Source organism: Sciurus carolinensis, chromosome 12 (assembly GCF_902686445.1).
Source record: "Sciurus carolinensis chromosome 12, mSciCar1.2, whole genome shotgun sequence".
In the NCBI taxonomy this organism is placed as follows: domain Eukaryota; kingdom Metazoa; phylum Chordata; class Mammalia; order Rodentia; family Sciuridae; genus Sciurus; species Sciurus carolinensis.
Window position 1 is genome coordinate 112,695,367 of NC_062224.1, and position 20,501 is coordinate 112,715,867.

Here is a 20,501-nt window from a genome sequence, read left to right on the forward strand (position 1 = left end):
TAGAACACAGACATAGTTTCTCCAAGTTCTCTGACACTGTGTAGGAGGGTGGCCTTCACTCCTCTTTCCAATGTCTTGTGCCTCATTTCTTCTGGAGACCTCCTGAGAATGGCCCGCATTCTGCTTATGACCCGTTATGTGATTCCCTAAGAAGATTCAGGCTTTCCCTACGGCCCTTGTCTTCTTCTGACTCTTCAACAAAATGGCCTTTAGTGCCCCATTCACACCACCTAGGCTCTTTATTACCCACTTCCAAAACAGTTTTCACATCTTCAGGTATTTGTGAGAGGAACAGACTCACTTCTTGCTACTAATTTTGTCTATTAGTCCAAGTGTGTTGTTAGAACAGAACATCTGAGACTGGGTAATTTGTGAAGAACAGAGATTTATTTCTTACAGTTCTGGAGACTGGAAGTCCAATTATCTTCAAGGAGCCCTCATCAGGTGAGGGACATTTTGCTGCATCATTCCATGGCAGAAAGTGGAAGGGGAAGAAAGCACACAGGAAAAAGGAGGGAAGGGGGCAATTTATCCTTTCATCAAGGACCCACTTCCATGATAATGACATTAATCCATTCATGAGGGAAGAGTTCCCATGATCTAATCAACTCATAAAAGTCTCACCCTGCAATACTGTTGAATCCAGGATTAAGATCCCAACATATGGACTTTGGGGGGCATATCCAAACCATAGAATGTGGTATGCATGAGGACAGAGGATCTGTATGGTTCCTTCAGCCCAGAGTTGACGCAAGGGAAAGGTCCTTCCAGCACGGTCATGGTGTGGTTCATTGTCCTGTGGACTTGGAGGCATTTTAGGCCAACACTGTTTTCTGCTACTCCACCCACGTTCACTTTCAACTGCCACATAAGACTTGCCTTCTCAAGTGGTATTGATGCCACCTCTCCAAACTGATTTCTTAAACGTACATTTCTGTAGCTCAATTAAAGGGAGGGATTTTGTTTTGTGAGTAATTCCACTCCACTAGAAACAAATTTCAGCCACCAAATACTAGAAGTAGATGTAAATATGGGAAATTAGAAGTAAGTGAACTATAGTGAGCTCTTTATATTCCTCTTACCCTTAGGAGCTGTAGTTTGTAGAGGTCTTTAGACACTAAGATCAGAAGAGTGTCCTCAAATATGTGTAAACTATTTTGGTATAAACTCTGAAATACAAAAAAAATTGCATAACCAGTCAATAACCTTATATAAGAATTTATCAAAGATATACAGTTTTGCATCTGGATGTCCTAAATTCTTCCCATAAACAGAAGATAAAAAAAGGAGTGAGGTGGCTCTATGGATAAAAGCTTACCCAATACCACAAGCCATGAATTGCTTCTTCAACTTGGAGATGAAGCACATTGTGTAGCAATGCCAAGAAAATAGAGACCTCAGATATTCCTAACCTTATTATGGGACTCTTCCTACTTTCGTCTTTCTCTGCTCGGTAATCTTTTTTTTGCAATACTTTTTAGTAAACTCCCTGCCCTTGTGAAACCAATTCACCAAACACACCTTCATCATTCTATAACCCCTATTTGATCCATTAAATTCCATGGGTCACAGAATTCACAAGGACTTTAGGGATGTAGGTTAGTGCTGAAGAATTCTGTGATATCTAAGAGGAGTGGAGGAGAAGACAACAAAGACTACAACCTTCTAATATGCATTCTACAGCTTCACTGTGGTGCAGAGCAAAGTCTCAGCACAAGTGAAGGAAGAAGGGTCTCACTCACCTCCTGGTCCTCAAAGTCCTCACTTCTGATCCCCAATGCTTTCAACTTTTCAAAACTTGGTAGAGCGAATAGCATTCGAAAGGATGATTCGGTTATCTTCAGCTGAACTTCATACTGCAGTATGGGATCCACAAAGCTGACAAGAAAAAGGTATAACTATTAAATGGATGAGAGGTTGAATGTAACCTGACTTTATGGACTTTTTTTCTTAATGATAAGAGAGGGTATACTAGAAGGCCAGATGACACATGAGTCTTAAAAATTCTCCTAGCAATGATGCCTTCAATATTAAGCAATCAATTTATTCATAAATATGATCTACATTATTTCTCCATGAACACAATAATGTAAAGATCAAGTCCAAAAACCCACACTAAGCTTTTAGATCATTTAACTGCATGGTGCCACTATTTCTGTAGTCAATAGTGCTATGTTTTGTTAATATTTTAATATTTCTGATATTGGGATGCATCTTTCAAGGTAATGACAAGGGAAAACTGCCCGTCCTCAGCTAGAAGGACCATCTACTTAGCCATGTGATACAGAACTACTGGGGAGAACATAAGAAAGAATAATTGCTGAATCAGGATGATGGAATCTTGAGTCAATTTTTATTTCTCACAATTATGTTTTTTAAAAATATACCATTTCAATTAGTGAAATAAGAGGGTGACGTTACCTGGAGTTTATGGCCAGGATTATGGACTGATGACACAGCAGGTCTGCATATACATTCCATAGTTCATAAGCTTCATGTTCCTAAGGGCCATGAAAAAAAATCAGCAGTTGCTGGGCTCAGTAGTGCACCCCTATAATCCCAGCAGCTTGGGATCCTGAGGCAGGAGGATCTAGAGTTCAAAGCCAGCCTCAGTAAAAGTGATGTGCTAAACAACTCAGTGAGGAGACCCTGTCTCTAAATAAAATACGAAATAGGGTTGGGAATGTGGCTTAGGGAACGAGTGCCCCTGAGTTCAATCCCCAGTTATAAATAAATAAATAAATAAAGAATCAGCAATTACAAACCAGTGAGACAACATCCTGTATAGTCCCTGCTATACTGAGCAAAGGGACCAAAACAGACTAGAAACTAATCCCAAGAGTTTGTAGAAGCATTGAGACTAGAAAAGCTAATTCCATCCCACAGTAGTGTTTTGGCCTAAATGGTGGCCTGTACAACCAGCCACCGTGCTTCCCTAATTAGCATTTGCAGATTGTATTTTGTTAGGGATGCTCTTTACCAGGTGTCCTTCCACATACTTCTGTAACTGCCAAGTGCAATCTATAGGTGTAGAGTCTACCTAAAAAAAGGCCAACAGGGCAATTTTAAGACGGGTCTTACAGAAGAACGACTGCATTCACGCTACAGAGTGAGAATCACATACAGGTCAATGGGAGGCTGTACAACTTGATTTTATAACCATTAAAAATTGGAGAATATCATGCTAAGTGAAATAAGCCAAACCCCAAAAAACCAGGGCTGACTGTTTTCTCTGATATGCGGATGCTAATTCACAATAAAGCAGGGGTGCTAGGGAAGAATAGTTACTTTAGGTTAGGTAAAGCGGAGTGAAGGGAGGGAAGGAGTATGGACATAGGAAGGACAGTAGAGTGAAACAGACAGTATTACCTTGTGTGCATGAGCAACGTGATCTTCCAATATGTACAATCAGAAAAATGAGAAATTATACTCCATTTATGTATGATTTATCAGAATGCATCAATGCATTCTACTGTCATGTATAACTAATTAGAACAAATAAATTTTTTTAAAAAAAGTTGTAATTAAAGAAATTCTAGTAGGAATTTATATTTTTTGAGAAGAAGCTTGAGAAGTCCTCCATTATCTAAAACAATTTAGAGAATGAAGAGTAAAAGGTGGAGACATCACCCTTTCTGGTTTCAATCTATATTATTATTTGAATGACATGACTGAGCATAGAAACAGACTCATAGACCACACAGAATTGAGAGTCCAGAGATAAACCCACCCATAGATGGTGGGTGCCAGGAGCACATAATGGGGCAAGGATGTGCTCCCAATAAAGGGCGTTTGGGGGTCTGGATTATCCACATGCAAAGGAATGAACTTGGACCCTTACCTTATGCCACATGCAAAAGTTAAATGGTAATGGATTAAAGACTTACATGTAAGACTAAAACTGTAAAACTCCTAAAAGATAACTGGAAAAAACTTATTGTTGGTTTTGACATTGGTTTGTGTTTTTGGGGGGGAGGAGAGGTGATGCCAAAAGTATAAGCAATAAAAATGAAAATAAACAAAGGAGATTTTATCAAATTAAAGTTTCTGGAAAGAAAAGGAAATGGGTCAAACGATTAAAAGGTAAACTGTGGAATGGGATAAAATATTTGCAGACCACATATCTGATAAAGTGTTATTACCCCAAGTATATAAGAAATTTAACCCAATACCAAAAAATAACATAACCTGATTAGAAAATGGGTGAAGGACCGAAATAAACATTTTCCCAAAAATATATATACATAGATATAAATGGCCAACCAGTATATGAAAACACGCTCAATGCTCATCATCTGGAAATGCAAAGCAAACTCACAGCAAACTATCTAACCTCACACCTGTTAGGATGGCTTTTCTGTAAACACAAGAGGCAACTGGTGCTGGAGAGCTCGTGGAGAGAAGATAATCGCACACTGCAGGTGGTAATGTAGATTGGAGCAGCCATTACCGAGAACAGTGTGGAGATTCCTGAAGACATTAAAAATAGAACTGCTCTGTGATCCAACCATCTCACTTATGAGTGTATTTCCAGAGGAATTGAAACCACAATCTCAACCACATCTGCTCTGCCATGTTATCTGCAGCATTATTAACAATAAAAGTTGAGTATTATTGAGCTGTGAAAAAGAAGGAAATCCTCTCATTGGAAGCAACATTGGACTGAGTGAAATAAGCTAGACGTAGAACGACAAGCACAACGACAAGCACAGCATTATCTCACTTATGTGTCGACTCTAAGGGGGAACTTTAGAATATGTAGGAGGAAATGAGAGGGAGGGGGTATGAAAAATGGTGGAATGAGACAGACATCGTGACCCTATGTACATGTATGATTACACGAACGGTGTGAATCTACATGGTGTATAACTGTAGAAACGGAATGATGTACCCCATTTGTGTACAATGAATCAAAATGCAATCTGTAAAAATTAAAAGCTAAATAAAAAATAATTAAAAAAAATGGAACTCCTAGAAGCCAGGAGAAGAATGGTGGTTACCAGGGGCTCTCGCAGGAGGAGGGGAATGGACAGCTGTTGGTTGGAGAGGACCAACTTCCAGATATAAGATGAACAACTTCTGGACCACATGGTTACTATAGGTCAGCTGCAAAACTGTATCATACATCCACACTGTGTTGTCTACTTGCTTACACAGCAAAAAATTGTTTCATTGACCTACAGTAACAGGGACCACTGACTGCCTTCAGTTAACAAGCTTCTCTCTTTCTCAGGGAGCCTGATTTGTGAGTACAGCTTCATTTGTGGGTATTCTTCTGCCAAATATTTCAAATATTTGGGGACTTATTTGGGGACAATTTCAAATCAACTTTACCCAGTCTTTCTAGGTCTTCAGTTTTCTCTCTCTCATGTCTTTTATTGTCTTCATTGATGACAGTATTATCTATGAATAACTACTGATCAAATAGCTTCTCCAGTCAGGGTTGAAAAGTATCCCTTTATACCATAAATCTTAAATAGGCAGAAAAAGTCTAGGTTGTTATCCTTGTTAACCACAGTTATCTGGTCAGGTTGGAGGCAGAAACACTGACTTATCAAGTCTAAGGTTAGAAGAACTGTAGATTGTCTGGTGAACCTCGAAGGAAATACTGTGACTATTGATCACTACTGCCCAGTGAGTGTGTCCACATTTAAAAAACCTATTACTATTTATTAAAGTTTGCCTGTGAGGCATCCTCCAAAAGCTCCGGTGTTAATGCAGCAATGTTCAGAGGTGAAATGATTGGATTGTGGGAACTATCATCAGTCCACCCCAGTTTGAAAGAACTGGCTGGGTGGTAACTGTAGGCAGGTGGGGCGTGGTTGGAGGAGGCGGGTCACTGGGGATGTGCCCTGGGGGTTACGTCTTCCCTGCGGCATCTCCCCCTCACCCCTGCTTCCTGACCCCTCCAGGAGCTGAGCAGCTGTCTTCTGCTGGGCCCTTCCCACATGATGTGCTGCCTCACCTTGGGCCAGAGCAATTGAATCTTCCATCTGCGGACTGAGACTCTGAAACCGTGAACCCCAAATAAACTTTCCCTTCTCTGTGTTCTTGTGGGGTGTTTTGGTCATGGTGAAAAAAAGATGATGAAAACACTATTGGAGGAACACTTATTATAGCATTAGGATGACCCACATAGATATATTTCAACAGCATGACTGTTCAGGGCATTAGCTCTTCCAAAGAGTCCTCCTAGCACGTGACCCACATTGTCATGTCACTCAGCATTCAGATGCCAACTCACTACCACACCCATCCCAGTCCAGGCACGTCAAGAGACACTCTAGCTCTGCTCTGAGTCGATTCTTCAGTATGTTTCCATGCATCTCAAATACTGAAGGGCTGGCAGTATAGCTCAGTGGGTAGAGCACTGATCTAGCATCCACAAGGCCCTGGGTTTGATCCCCAGAACTGAGAGAAGGAACAAAGCCCACCAAAGTGTCAGATATTGAGGAATCCCAAAACCCAAAGGCATCAGATTGAAGGATTTCCTAAAATGTGCAATCTGATGTCTAAGAGTAGTTCCACAAAGAAAGAATGGAGAGAACGTAAGGAAGAAAATTGCCTCACCAGTGGTGGAAGGCAGTTTCTAGAGGAAAATGGCCAAGATCTTTATATCAAAAACATGAGTGAGTGCTGTGGATACTGGGGTAAAAGCACGTCTGGGCACGTAGTTATAAAATTTTAATTTACTAGAGGTGAAGATAAATACTAAAGGCTTCTAAAGAAAGAAAGTAGCTGACAACTGTTGGAGAATCAGGCCACAATTGGATTATTCACCAGTCACAATGGTACCAGGGAGCAACGCAAATTATGCAAATGATGCCTTCAAATCTGCTTTTAGAGAAAAAAGACTCACAACCTAGAGGAGTGACTAGAATAATAATGTGATGGCTATTTTTAGGGTGGTGATTTCTTTTTACTCATCTACATTGCATGAATTTTTAAGTGAGAACAAATTGCTTTTGTAGAATTATAAAAGCATTTCAAATTGATCATCTATCCACCTCACAAAGATAGTGTCCTTAAGTTCCCCAAATTAGAAACTGTGCAGGCCATGTTCTCTGGTAGCAGTACTATAAGATTATACCCTAAAAACATAAGAATGGAACAATGGATGTTTTATGCAAAAAGGTGAATACGTACCCCTGACTTACACATACACAAAAATAACTCAAAATGAATCATAGATATAAATTAAAGAGCTAAAACTACAAATCTTTAAAAGAAGACATAGGAAAAAAATCTTGGTTACCTTTGGATGGGAAAAAAATTTTTTCCTCTTTTCTTTTTTTTAATATACAACACCAAAAGCAAGACCCAACAAATTAAAAAGCAAAAGAAAAGATAGACTCAGTCAAAACTAAAACTAAAATCTTTTGCTCTTCAAATAACAATAAAAAGAAAGAAACAGTATACTGGTAAAAATTATTTGCTAATCGTATTTTCTGTTCTCAATAACATACAACGTATAGAATATCTCTAAAGAAATACGTGATGTTTGCCTGAAGAAAAAAACTTAACTGAAGATTCAAGTTAGTGGAAAGAAATAAAATCATGTTCCTGGTGATCAGATAGTAGTTTAAAGAGGTCCATGATCTGTAAACTAATCTATAAATTTAGCACTTTTAGTCAAAATGCCAAAAGAAATTCTGGGAGAATTTGACAAATATAGTCCAAGTTCTCTGGGGGAACAGCTCCAACAGAAGGTATATATAAGGAGAAGAGGGAATTCATCAGATTGGTGAGCCTCACCAGAGACCAGAGAGTCTGCCATGGCTGTCTGCAGGCTGGAGAGCCAGAGAAACCAGCAGCTGCTCCATCCAAGACTAGAAGCCTCAGAACAAGAGGGACCCATGAGCAGCCCCAGTTGGAGGCGGAAGGCCTGGAAGCACCCTGGACCCGGACCTTCGAAGGCTAAAGAGCCTGGAGTCTGCAGCCTGCAATCTATGGTTGCAGCAAGAAGGAAGAGTTGAGCTTGCGAGTGTGTATAGGCCCCCACTTCCACTTTGTTCATCCAGGCCCCCTGCCTATTGGACAGAGTCACCCACATTCTGGGCAGGTTTTACCCCTCAGTGTGCTGACCCACATGCCAGTCATGCCTGGAGATAACCTACAAACCCATCCAGAAGTGCACTTTACCAATTTTCTAAGCTTATCTCAATCGGGTCAAGTTGACGATCAAGATGAAAATTCAAATTGCCAATGCATTTTTGAATAATCGTTGAGATTTTCCTTATTAGATAGAACAAGGGAAAGGGGGCCTGGGGGTGTAGCCCAGTGGTTCGACTGTGCCTAGCATGCACAAGGCTCTGAGTTTGATCCCTAGCACTGCTTTATATATATAAAAAGGAGACACAAGAGGATCCTTTGGTATGCATCTGAGCAATCTTCTCTAGCCTGAGATTAGTAGGATGCTGCTGCCGCCGCCACCGACATCTGTGGAAACCACTGCAGCTGTAATGGGGACCAGAGGCTGCCTTTGCTGAAAGCGCCGACTCTTCACTCAGGTCTGCAGATGCCCGGTGGGTAACCAAGGCAGGCTGAAGCTTGGCATCTCCGCCTCCTTCTTGTGTCTGTCTCCTTTATTAAGCTTCGGGCCAGATTCCTGTTCAGCTCTGCATGTAGGCATGCAACACAATGTTTATTAGCCCTGAATTTACTAACCTTTCTTAACCCCGTTCAAGACTGAGGACATCAAGGTAAGAGTAAGTCAGGTATTTTCAAGATTCAGCTGATGTTTACGACCTCCTGTTCCAGACCCCAGAGTGGCTCTAGAAGTCACCAGTCATTGCTTCCAGAATCAGTAGCGCCTTGCAGGCAGATGACCCCATGAGACTGTCCTCCTAAACAGGAGCGAGTGGCTCATGGGAACCAAATCGTGCCCCTTCCAGGATCACAGTTCTGATAGGTGGACGTCCTACAGTGTGAATGGGATTGTCCTGAGCAGCAGCAATTTCCTTGACACAGATGACAGTAAGACTATGTGGGCGGAACTGAGGGAATGACCAGCTGACCACAGTTTGACCAAGACTGCGTCATTAGCAGACCTCTCTCCCTGCCTCACCTTGAGTGGTCCGGAAGTGCCCAAAGGCCAGCAGGAACTCGACTTAGAGTCAACCCTGACCTCTACACCACACGAGTGTGTGTTCTGTTTCCTAGAGACATTTGGCCATTTCCATTTGTGTGTGTGTGTGTGTGTGTGTGTGTGTACAACTCCTGTGTTTACAAAGCAAGTCTGTCATTCTCTTGAAGATAATTTTATTTCGGGACTTGACCTTTTCCACAGCTAAGGGAAACGGACTCTGCTATTGAAAAACAATCTTAAAATCTGATACCGAGGGGCAGTTCTTACTTCTCAGGAGCATGCTCTTCCTGTGCACTCTTAGCAACTAGTTCATTAATTCGTTTTGCCTTAGAGACAAAATTGGTGGATGTGACGAGTTTGCTTCTGTAATTAGAATGCCCCGAACGAAGCCCAGGCTTTCTACCTGTACTGTGCACCTTTTTTCCGTGATTTTAATTGGACTCCTCATACCCTATTGGCAATGGTTATGGAATATGCATTCCACCAGATCAAAGTGGTATGATAGTCTCCTCTGATGGTAAATCTCCACTTGGCAATCGCTGCTAGTGGAAAACAGTTTCAAATCCGCATGGAAGATATCATCTTGCTTTTTACATATCTTGCTAACTAAGTTGCCGCACTCATTGGAGAAGGAAAGAGGGATTTTTGGTAGCTGAGATGCAAAGAAAAAATTTAATGACATCAGAATAAAGGTTAACGAGGCAAAGGATAAAAATTAAGATAAAATGGAGGATTCGAGGGTGAAAGACATTCACAGACATGCATAGTATACTGTCCTTTCTAAGAGTGAGAGATGGATTGCAGATTTAGATGCTGATTCTGCAATGACACTTAGGTTATCTATACAAGCATCTCTCTGGATGGACTTTTAAAGTGTCAGATCTTATTTATTCCAATGGTTAAAACAGTACCAGAGGGCTGATGGTGAACTGCGTCTCCACGTCCTCCCTCGTATCTGGCTTCTTTTCCTGGATCCCGCCCCTGGAGTCCACAGCCGTTACTAGTTTCCTGTGCGCCTCTGGCAGCAGATGTGAAGATACAGGGATGCCTCGGCCTCCAGGTACATGGAGGAAAGTCTTCTCCTTCCTCCTGTGACTGTCCCCGTCCCTCTTCTCTGACAACTCCCTCACCCCACCTTTTCCTGCAAGATGGCTGTCTCTATTACTGATTATTCTGATTCCAAGGATTCTCTATGTCTTTGGGCAATTAAAACAATCCCAGTGTTATTGTTAATGACAATCCTGTTTATTAAAATCTTTACCTTCATAATTTATTCACAGGTCTTTATTGATCCCCAGGGCAGGCAAGATTTTTGGTTTCAGGGTCAACACAGCTTGATGGTTAGCTTGGCGACTCTGCAACCAGACTGTGAGTGTGTATCCTGGGGTTGCCACTTGTAGTTTTGTGACCACAAGCAGGTCACCTCTTGCCCTAGTGTCCTCGTTTTTTAAATGGGGTAACAGCGGCACTCACCCTAGAGGGATCTTGTGAAGGTCAAATGAGCCCTGTGTGTAATGCGCTTGAAGCATACCCACCACGCTGCAAATGCCCCTGTGTTTGGAACCAGGAAGGCTATTCCCTCTTCCCTCTCTCACATCTCCACGTCCCTGATCCCCCTCTCATCTTCCCTGCCTTTTCTCTGGGGTTGCAGCTCTGGAATTAGAAAAAATACGTGTGTGTGCGCGCGCGTGTGTCTGGCATGATTCTTGCCTCCTTCCTGTGGGTCTTGATTTCAGACTCCACAGGTGGCAGTCACGATGTTCCCATTGACCAGGAACATGCTCCCTTAGGGGACCATCCCTGCAAGACTCAGCTACGTGTTCGGGGTGGCCCCGTTTCTGGTTGCTAAGCTTTGGAAGCACGAGCCTACTTGACCTGTGCATGCATAGGGCTTCCCAACAGCCGGTGGTCCCCAGGTCCCTCCGTCAGCCCCATGCCTGCTGGCTCTTGACCGCCGGTTACTCTGCATCTTCCATTCTGTCGGAGCAGCTCACCCCCTGGTGCACTTGGTCCCACAGTTCTGTCCTCTCAGTAAACCCAGAGAACCTCCACGACCAGGTCTGTGCCCATGGCCCTTCCACAACTCTCAGCACCCGGGGGTTCAGCCCAGACACACGGTCTTCAGGGCGGATACTGTGCACCTCTGGGAAGGCCAGCCTCTCCACCTCAGGACTGAAACACTGTTTCCCAGCTGCTGGGAGCATCAGTAGCTCTGAAAACTCCTCTTGACCAACAGCCTCACCTAAGATCGAGTCCCCTCGGGGACAACCTGCCTCTGGTGCTTGGGTGACCCGGCATAAAGGCTCAACCTCTTTGTCTCCAGGAGCAACACAAAGGCCACCTCAGCTCCAAAGATTCCAGAGGGGTAGCTGAGGCCTGCTGTGCCCTGTATTTCTGCTCCTCCCTCTATAAGCCAGCTTTTTCCACTCCGAGTCCCCAGGAAGTGATCCCAAGGGCAAATCCACCAACTTCGCTGGAGAATCATAAATAAAATCTACAAATACAGGTTGCTGGTTTCTTTCCTGGTGCCTTCCATGGCTCCTTCTCCTTGGATGCACTTCACCCTCATCTGGGTTCTCCGCTCATCCTTCAAAGTCCAGCCAGGTCTTCTCCGAAGTTAAGTGGAAAGATCCCTCTACGTGCGCCTCCTGGCTACTGTAACTTCCTCCTAGTTGATAGCAATTCCTAATTACTGACTTGTTTTATTTCTCTTCCATTGGACTGTAAGCAAGTTGAGGCTAATGTTTGATTCTATTTTATTTTGTGTCTCAAAATGGTAGCATGATATTTGGCCTATAGTGGGTGCTCATTAAATATTTTTAAATAAATGAACGAGTGAGTGAAGGAAATGCTAAGCTGCACGTTTGGGCTCTAAGGGTATTAATGATTTGAAAGTGATAAAACAGCACTGAACAGCAGGTCTCTGTCAAGTGTCCTCCTGCGATGGCTAGCAAAGTGAGCCTGTCCATCAACAGTTACTGATGTTTTCCTTTAGTTATCAGTGACTTTGACTTAGGGCTCCTAAGTCAACAATCTATAAATGGCTTAGCAGCCACACTGGCCCATTCCTCTTTCTAAGGGTGAAAGATCTTATGGTAACTTTCCCTGTGTCTTCTGCGTCAATTTAAACTTAAGATATAAAAATGGTGGTAGGTCTTATCAAAGGCTCAAGATTTTGATCCAGATTTTATAAAGCTAGATAAATATCCACAAGGACAGTACTGTGCCACACTTCAGGGAACACAAAGATGGGTAATCACAATCTCTGTCCTACAGGGATGACGGACAAGAAAACTGTCCAAAAGTCTAGGGAAAAATGCAGAATAAGATAAATAAAAAAGGAAAGCAGCAAATCACGAGGCTCTCCAGCAAGGGAGTGATTACGTAATCGGGCTGGGTATGGTGGCCTTGGCCGAGGAGGGTTCCCCAGGAAGGGAGTGAGGGATGGGAGACTGGGAGGGGCCTGGAGAGATGGAGGCGGGTGGGAGAGGCCGGAGGGGTCAACGCCTCAACTCTCTGCATCGGTGCTGAAGGCCACTTCCGGGCACCGGGGCTGGCAAAGCACAGTGCTGCGGGGAAAACAGGACAAAGCAGTTTCAACCACGTCGCCTGGTTTCCTTCCACCCAGTCTGGAACCTGTGAGTGCTCATGTGACAATCTTGTCAGAGTCAGTGACCCGGTTTCTCCTCCTGGACACTTGAGTTACTACCCTGTCCTTACAGAATGTTACGTACCAGGTGGTGCCATTTCACACGGGACTGCAGACTCTGGAGGCGACTCACTGCCAGAAAGGAGGAGACTGGTTAACAGCAAAGAACACCACCTCTCCTCCCCTTAGCGGGACTGACCCCCCACCCGAAGCTAGCGTGACACGCACGCACACACACACACACACACACACACACACACACACACACGCTGCAGACCAGCTCACTGTGGATGCTACTGAACAACACTAAACAGAAAGTAGCAGACAGGATAATAATGCATTACCACCCAGTGGCTTTTACCAAACACAGCGGGGCTCAAAGGAAACCTATAACATAACTCAACAATTAATCTAAAACGAGAATTTGCACGATACTTTTTATTAAGGAAAAAATTTCAAAAATTTTAAAGCTATACTTGATATAACAATTCTTAATAAAGTAGATTCGGAGTTAATTTCTTAAGGTGAAAAGCCATACCCCCTCCTCATACCCCTGGAAGTATCGTACAATATGATTAGAAAATAGAATCGCATTAAACTTGTTAGTTTCTAAATTTCTTTGCTTTGTGATCAGAGAATATTTCTGCTATCCTACTGTTTGGAATTTATATAGAAATTTCTAGCCCAATACATGGTTACTCTTGTGAATGTCCTGTGGCATTGGGGACAAAGGTCTATTCCATGTTTTCATGGATTAAGATTTACAGGTGGGTCCCTCTCTCTCTCCCACGCACATCTCTGTCTGTCTCTATTGTGCCCTAAAGCCTTACTTGATTTTCGACTCCTCAATGTCATACTGACAGAGAAGAATCAAATTCTACTAAAAACTGCACAACATTATTAGGTATGTTTACAAAGACAAGGACGTTTCCTCTGGTTTTACTTTGTCCTATCAGTTTTGACGCTGCCGTGTTTTACGATGTGGCGATGGTATTACTTTTCTACTGCTGTGTATCAAGTCATCACTGATTTCAGGGCTTCCAAAATGCCCACTTACTATTGCAGAGCAGGTCAGAAGGCTCTGACTCAGCCTAGCCAGCTGCACCCAGGCCCCACCCAGCACGGTATTAGCTGGGACTGCTCTTTCCTCGGAGGCTCAGGGTCCTCCGAGGTCCAAGGCCCTTTAGGTTGTGGGCAGAATTTGCTGCTCTGAGCCTGTCAGAGTGCGGGCCCTGTGCTCTTGGTGGCCATGACTGAGGGCACTGGTTGACTCTTAAAAGCTGTCTCCTCTTCCTTGCCAGGAGACCCCTGCCTGGGTCTTGTTTCCAACAGTCCAGACCCAGAAGCAAGGGGCTCAGGCGATGAGCTGGGCCCACAGCAGACGAGCTCCGACCGCTGCTTGCAAACCTGACAGGGCGGCAGTGTCCGCTTGCAGGACCTGCCTCACACTCAGAGCCTCAGGCCATGTCTTCCCTCAGTTTTCTGTCCTCAAGGAAGCGGGATTTCTAACGCATGGCAAAACAACAGGACGGGGCATTGGGGGCCACCTTAGAATTCTTTTTCCAGATGGGTTTTTCATAATTATCTTCATTATGGATTACAAACTTTCTTATTATGTGATACTTTTACAGAAATCACGTTCAATGTTTTAAAGTTTAATTCAAACCCCAAATTTGAGTCAGTCTCAGTTAAGATTCCCCAGTTTTGCTGAGCTCCTGTTTTTCCACTTCCCGTAAAATTTCCCTCATCTATTTATTTGAGGCCTTTTGGGAGATTTATTAGTGTTGCCAGTATGCAGCATGTTGCTGGGTTTTGTTTACAACGTAACCGTTTCCTTTCTCTTAATAGGTGAGTTCAATCCATTTTCAACTATGTACACAGAGAAACTGTTTCCATAGTTTAGGTTAGGTTTTTTGTTTTGCTGTTACCTTTAAGTTCTTGTTTTAAAATTATTTTATTTGTTCTAATTAGTTGTACATGACAGTAGAATGCATTTATACTTTTGAAAGATCATACGTTAGTACAGTGTAATCTCTCATTTTTCTGATTATACATATTGCAGGATCACCTCGGTCATGCAGTCTTACATGAACCTGAGGTAATAATATCTGTGTCACTCTACTATCATTCCTTCCCCCATACCCCTTCCCCTCCCTTCACTTCCCTCTACCTAATATAAAGTAAGTCTATTCTTCCCTATCCACCCCCCTTATTGGGAGTTAGCTTCCGTATATCAGAGAAAACATTTGGCCTTTGTTTTTTGGGGGGTTTTTCTTATTTCACTTAGCATGATATACTCTAACTCCATCCATTTACTAGCAAATGCCAGAATTTCATTCTTCTTTAAAGCTGAGTAATGTCCCATTGCATGCATATATATATATCCCACATTTTCTTTATCCATTCATCTGTTGAAGGGCATCTAGGTTGGTTCCATAGTTTAGCTATTGTGAGTTGAGCTGCTATAAACACTGATGTGGCTGTGTCACTGTAGTATGTTGATTTTAAGTCCTTTGGGTATAAACCGAAGAATGGGATAACTGGGTGAAAGGGTGGTTCCATTCCAAGTTTTCTGAGGAATCTCCATACTGCTTTCCATAATGGTTGCACCATTTTGCATTCCCACCAGCAATGTATAGGTCTACCTTTTCCCCACATCCTTGACAACATTTATTGTTGCTTGTATTCTTGATAATTGCCATTCTGATTGGAGTGAGATGAAATCCTAGAGTAGTTTTGATTTGCATTTCTCTAATTGCTAGAGATGTTGAACATTTTTTCATATATTTATTGACCGATTATATATCTTCTATGAAGTGTCTGTTCAGTTCCTTAGCTTTAAGTTCTTTATTGTTTGTTTCCCAGTGTGTGTGTGTGTGTGTGTGTGTGTGTGTTCAATGTGAAAGGTTTGTCCTCTTGTGTTGGCGGTCAGATTGACTACAATTTTTTAGAGTGTTTCTCAAAACTTCAGAATCTGTAGATTCCCAACTGTGAGCAAAGGTGGGACTGATTTGTTTCCTCCTGCCTCTTCCTTGGGAGGTTTTAGTTGATTAAACTGCTAAGTGACACCTTTATGCTTTTGTGCTCATTTTAATGATTACTTAATCATTTCCAAGTTTCAGTGAAAAAGAAATCAGTGTACTTTCATTACCTTCCCTCAGAGCTTCTATCTTGTGCATAATTTTATTAGTTAAGTCATGCATATACTTTCAAGGTTTACAACATTTACATTCAGCTTGGTGATAATAACCTCCCTGTCCTTTATGCCTTAGTGCTACATTTAAATAGATTCAGGACACCCACGCAGGTTTTCTGTGTTCATCCCTGTTGGGTGGAAATTCATTTTCTATTTTATCTAGAGGTGCTTCTGGGAATCACCTCCCTTGACTTCCTGTCATGAGTTAGATGGCCAGCTATGCTTTTCTGAGTTACGTTTGGCAGGTAGGGCATCTCGGGCCACCAGGTTTTCCTCTCAGGGTGCAGAGGCCAGCCTCACTGCCATCTAGCACTGCCCCCAGAAAAGCCTAAGTTTAGGTGGTTCCTGTTGACATTTACTTCCAAGAAGATTTATTGAAACTTTTCTTTTTCCTGTATTTCCCAAGGATTCTTTGCTTATCTCTAAAGTGATTAACTCTACACAGGCGTAACTCTCCTCTGATGGTTTTGAGTTAATTTAGGGACATAGTCTATTTTGCAATTTATATTTTCACAGAAAGTTTCATTAGAATTTTACTTCAGCGTGTCTTCTCTTCTGCTACTTTGGTCTCCTTGGTGACCTCCTTTCAACCTCGGCCTTGTCCTTCACGCCCTGGCGAGGCTTTGACCACTGCCTACTTCTTGGGCCATTTCCAGCACAGCCCCCGTCTCCCTGAGAGTATTTCCCAATTCTCCCAGCGTTGCCCTAGTTCTTCCCTAGTTCTTACGTCTCTACTTTGAGCTCACTTTATAGATAAACAAAATTGCTGCATTCAATTAAAAAAAAAAAAAAAGCTTACTCATCTGCTTTTTGACAATATTTTCCCAGAGTTACTTAACTGTCCTTCATTTTTATGTCACTTTTCTGCTTTTTTCTCGCAAAATCTTTGTTGAGAGCCTCCTTCCGTGTCACTCTCACAGACCGCTGCTCCCAGGTCGGACACCTGCTGCTCCTCGGGCGGAGTTCTCCTCCTTGCCCAGAACTCCAATGTCCATTTGCTCATCAGCCCTACGTTGCTCCTGGTCTCCTGCTGGTGGTTTCAGAGCTACTGGGGACCCTGTGCCACCCTGCCAACCACAGCCGGGCTGTATGATTTCCTCTCACCCACCTCACAGGCTTCTCCTGTTGCAAAATCAGGGCCCAAGAGGGTCCTTCGGGTGCACAGCCCATTCCCGTTGCTCTGCCTGAGTGGGCTGCCCTGCCTTCTTCATGTTCTCGTCTCCCAAGGAACAACTGGTGGTGACTCCAAAAAGGGAAGCACCTCTGGACCCACAGGTGAGCAAGAGGCTGTTCGAGGCAGGCCCTGCTTCCCCAGGATTCCGCCCGTCTCTTAGCCGGAGTACTTGGATCACTGTCTCCAAGCACTCCGTATGGTACCAAATGTACGTCAATGACTTTAGTCAAAGTTTGCTCTTTAAAATTCTCACAGGACTGAATGTAAAGTAATTTTAGGACAGGTCTAGGGTATTTCCCATATGACCTTTTTAGCTGTTCTTTTTTATATATGTGATTTATTTTAATAAGTAATGACCAATTTTTTACTGATGTTTATTGAGTCTTGGGCGTTTTCCAGTACTTGATGATCTCTTCTGTGTCTCTACTCATTGAAATCTAGCTTCATTGAGGAGGAGGATACGTTCTCTGGCAGGGAACACAATTTCAGATCTTCATTGCTTGGAGTGAAATGAATCTGATGGGTACCAACTTACAGGTGCTTTGGAGTGCCAGAGTTAAATGCCTGCTGGGTAGGAGGGAAGTGGTCACAAGGTGGGAGAGAAGTTAGACACCCTGTGTCGACTTGACCCAGGATTCTCGATATCTGATTAGGCATCATTTCTGGCTGAGCCTGTGAGGACTGGTCAGGGCAAGACCGGCATCTGAACTGGTGGACTCAGCAAGGCACAGCCCTCTCCAGTGTGTGTGGGCACGTGCCCTCCGCTGAGGACTTCAGCGGAGCCAATGGGCAGAAGGAGGTTCAGCTTGACCTTGGCTCCGCCACCCCAGCGCTCTTGCTTCTCAGGCCATCAGAACACAGCTGGCACCTGTCATCAGCTCTCTGGCCCTCCAGCTTCCACACCATGCACGGCTTTCCTGGGACCTGCTGATGGGCAGCAGACTGCGGGGCATCTCAGCCTCTGTAATAATGTGAGGCTATATCTGATGATAGATCAGTTTCTACACAGAGGTTCTGTGGCTCTGGTGGACCCTGACCATGATAGTGTGAAGTTAGGGAATTAACTCATGAAAATGAGTTTTTCCAATTGTTAAATTTGATAAGAATTGTCGATAAGGGCTTGTGGAGAAGTAATTTTCAAATATATCTACAGTTTTTATTCTCTTAACAAAACAACAGCAGCAGCAGCAATAACACAAAACAGTCACTTACTTGTCTGTGATTTCTGTATAATTGTTGATCACACAAAGTATCCACAAGAAACTCCCGTATGTGACCCCTTAACCAAAGATGAAGGGCTTTGGAGAGTTTTCAACCAGGAGAATCCTTGCAAGTGTTGTCATGGCAACCAAGAGTTCCAGATACTCCATCTGGAATCCATGTGGCACTGGCTAGAATGTACTGGGGGTCCAGTGGCTGCTGATGCTCTCTGAAACCTGAATGTTTAAAATCGTATAATGTTTTAACTCTGGAAATAAGACCCACCTGCCCTCTAGGGTGTGTTGTTAGACTTTTTGTTGTTAGAGATACTGGCTTTATCTTATTAAGGTAGTAACTCTCCTGGACTAATTTTATAACTTCTGTAGTAATGTCATAGGGGGCTGCTGAATTCTGTGTTCAGTTAGCTTAGTGTCATCGATTGACTAGTTAGAGAATTCCTTAAGAGCTTTGAACCAATAAGTCTTGTGGCCAACTGTGTGTGTATGTGGTGATGCCTTCACAGTTCCAAAGTCCACAGCTCTGCCTTGACTTCCTTACTGAATGCAACGAGCCCCAAGGTCAGACTGAAGCCTGTGATCAGGGCCTCCTCAGGTCTTCCTTGGCAAATTCCAAGCCCTGCACATGAACAACACCCTTCTAGATTCCCAGGCATATATATTCTAGAGCTTTCAAAGTCCTGTGGTCATTTTATTCCTCAAAATTTCCTTTTAAGCTTTTTGATCAGATGCTGTTTGCCACCGTTGGACTTGTCACCTAAGACAATCACAGAGTTAAACAATTGCTGCTGACTGTTTTTAACAAGTGCTCTGGGGACAGAGCTGTTTGTACTGAATGAGCCCAGTCAGATCAATGCAGACGCATTCCGTGAAGGATGTTTGTCTGGGGAGACGCCAGGCGGTCACATCGTGATGGTTTCCTGAAGAATGGTGGGCGAGGCACGAACCTTTTGTACCCTCTCCAGTTGTGGCAAGGCTGCTGGTTTTCATAGCTGGTGTGGGTGTGAGGTTGTTGATTCTGAAGGCTATTGTGGACTAGAGGGAAGAGGATTGGAATGGGGTCAGCTAAGACCACAAACCCAATATTCTTACTGAGATTCCGTAATTTTTCTTGAGTAAACATAGCTCAAATTATTCTCGTAGCTTAACATCCAGAGTTCTGAAAAGGTTGATGTTTACAATTTTGCTTTTGTTCCCATTGCTTTTGTGAATGATCGGATTTTTAGAGGTCCCTTCTTTTACCATTTCAAAAATGCTTCCATAGAATGTTTTTCAATCAGAAAAAAAGGATTGGAAAACATTTTCCCATAGTAAGAGAATAGACAAACTGATCTCTTCATGCAACAGAACTCATCTCTCAAAATAATAAAATAATATTAAATATCTAAATAGCTACTAGAAACAATTGTTAAAAATCAAATTGTAGAATAATGCCCACAGTAAAATAGTTCTATAATTAAAATACATACAGAAAAATATTTTTGATGGGTGCAAAATAATATTTTTGATATGGAGTAAATTATTTTTTAAGAAATGGACTGGGAAGATAGAGACCTCATGAATGACAGTGATGGGAAATGGGCCTGGAATGAAAAAGAAAAAAAAAAAGATCAACTCTTTCAACTCTTTCTATAATATTGTTTTTCTTTTATTAAAGAAAATCTGAACACATGAGTGTGTGCTATGTTATTTTCAGTATTTAAAATGTAAGAAGGAAGTCATCAAGGATTGAATCCCTCTGTTCTCAAAGGGAATTCCTTTGACTCTGTCCAAGTTTTGTAATCTATGGGTGGAAAGAGCAAGAGGCAAGAGAAGACAAATGGCTTCTGAGCCACAACCCCTGCCATACAACAGTTTTGAGATGGCTTTCAGGTCTGGAATGTTAAATTCTGGTTTCCATTTTGCTTTTAAATGATCACAAGTTGAAACCAAACCCAAAAACCTGAGCCAGTGACTTCCTCACTGAAATCCCCTGGTGTTTCTCTGTTCTGGCGGGGAAGGGGCACGGTTGGCGCTGCTCCCCTTCCTTCATGCCTAGTGCTGGTTTAAAACGACCCCACCATTCTGAAGAAGAGAAGGGAGCTGCTTGGTCATCACAGCCACTTGCAAGAACAGAGAATCTTCCAGAGACGGTTGATGTCCCTGCAATGAGCTGGGAACACAGATATCAGTTCTTT

At 42.9% G+C, this 20,501-nt stretch overlaps 1 protein-coding gene across 1 annotated transcript in view; it reads right to left on the reverse strand.

Annotated features, from left to right (window-relative positions):
* The window catches only part of Mroh9 (maestro heat like repeat family member 9), a 73,964-nt gene that overhangs the window by 38,122 nt on the left and 15,341 nt on the right, over window positions 1–20,501 (reverse strand). The window contains exons 2-4 of the mRNA XM_047519995.1: window positions 2,422–2,501; window positions 1,743–1,878; window positions 1,083–1,169 (exon numbers count right to left, since the gene is read on the reverse strand). Of these exons, the coding sequence (XP_047375951.1) occupies window positions 1,083–1,169; window positions 1,743–1,878; window positions 2,422–2,501 (303 nt within the window). The remainder of the gene's footprint in view (window positions 1–1,082; window positions 1,170–1,742; window positions 1,879–2,421; window positions 2,502–20,501) is intronic.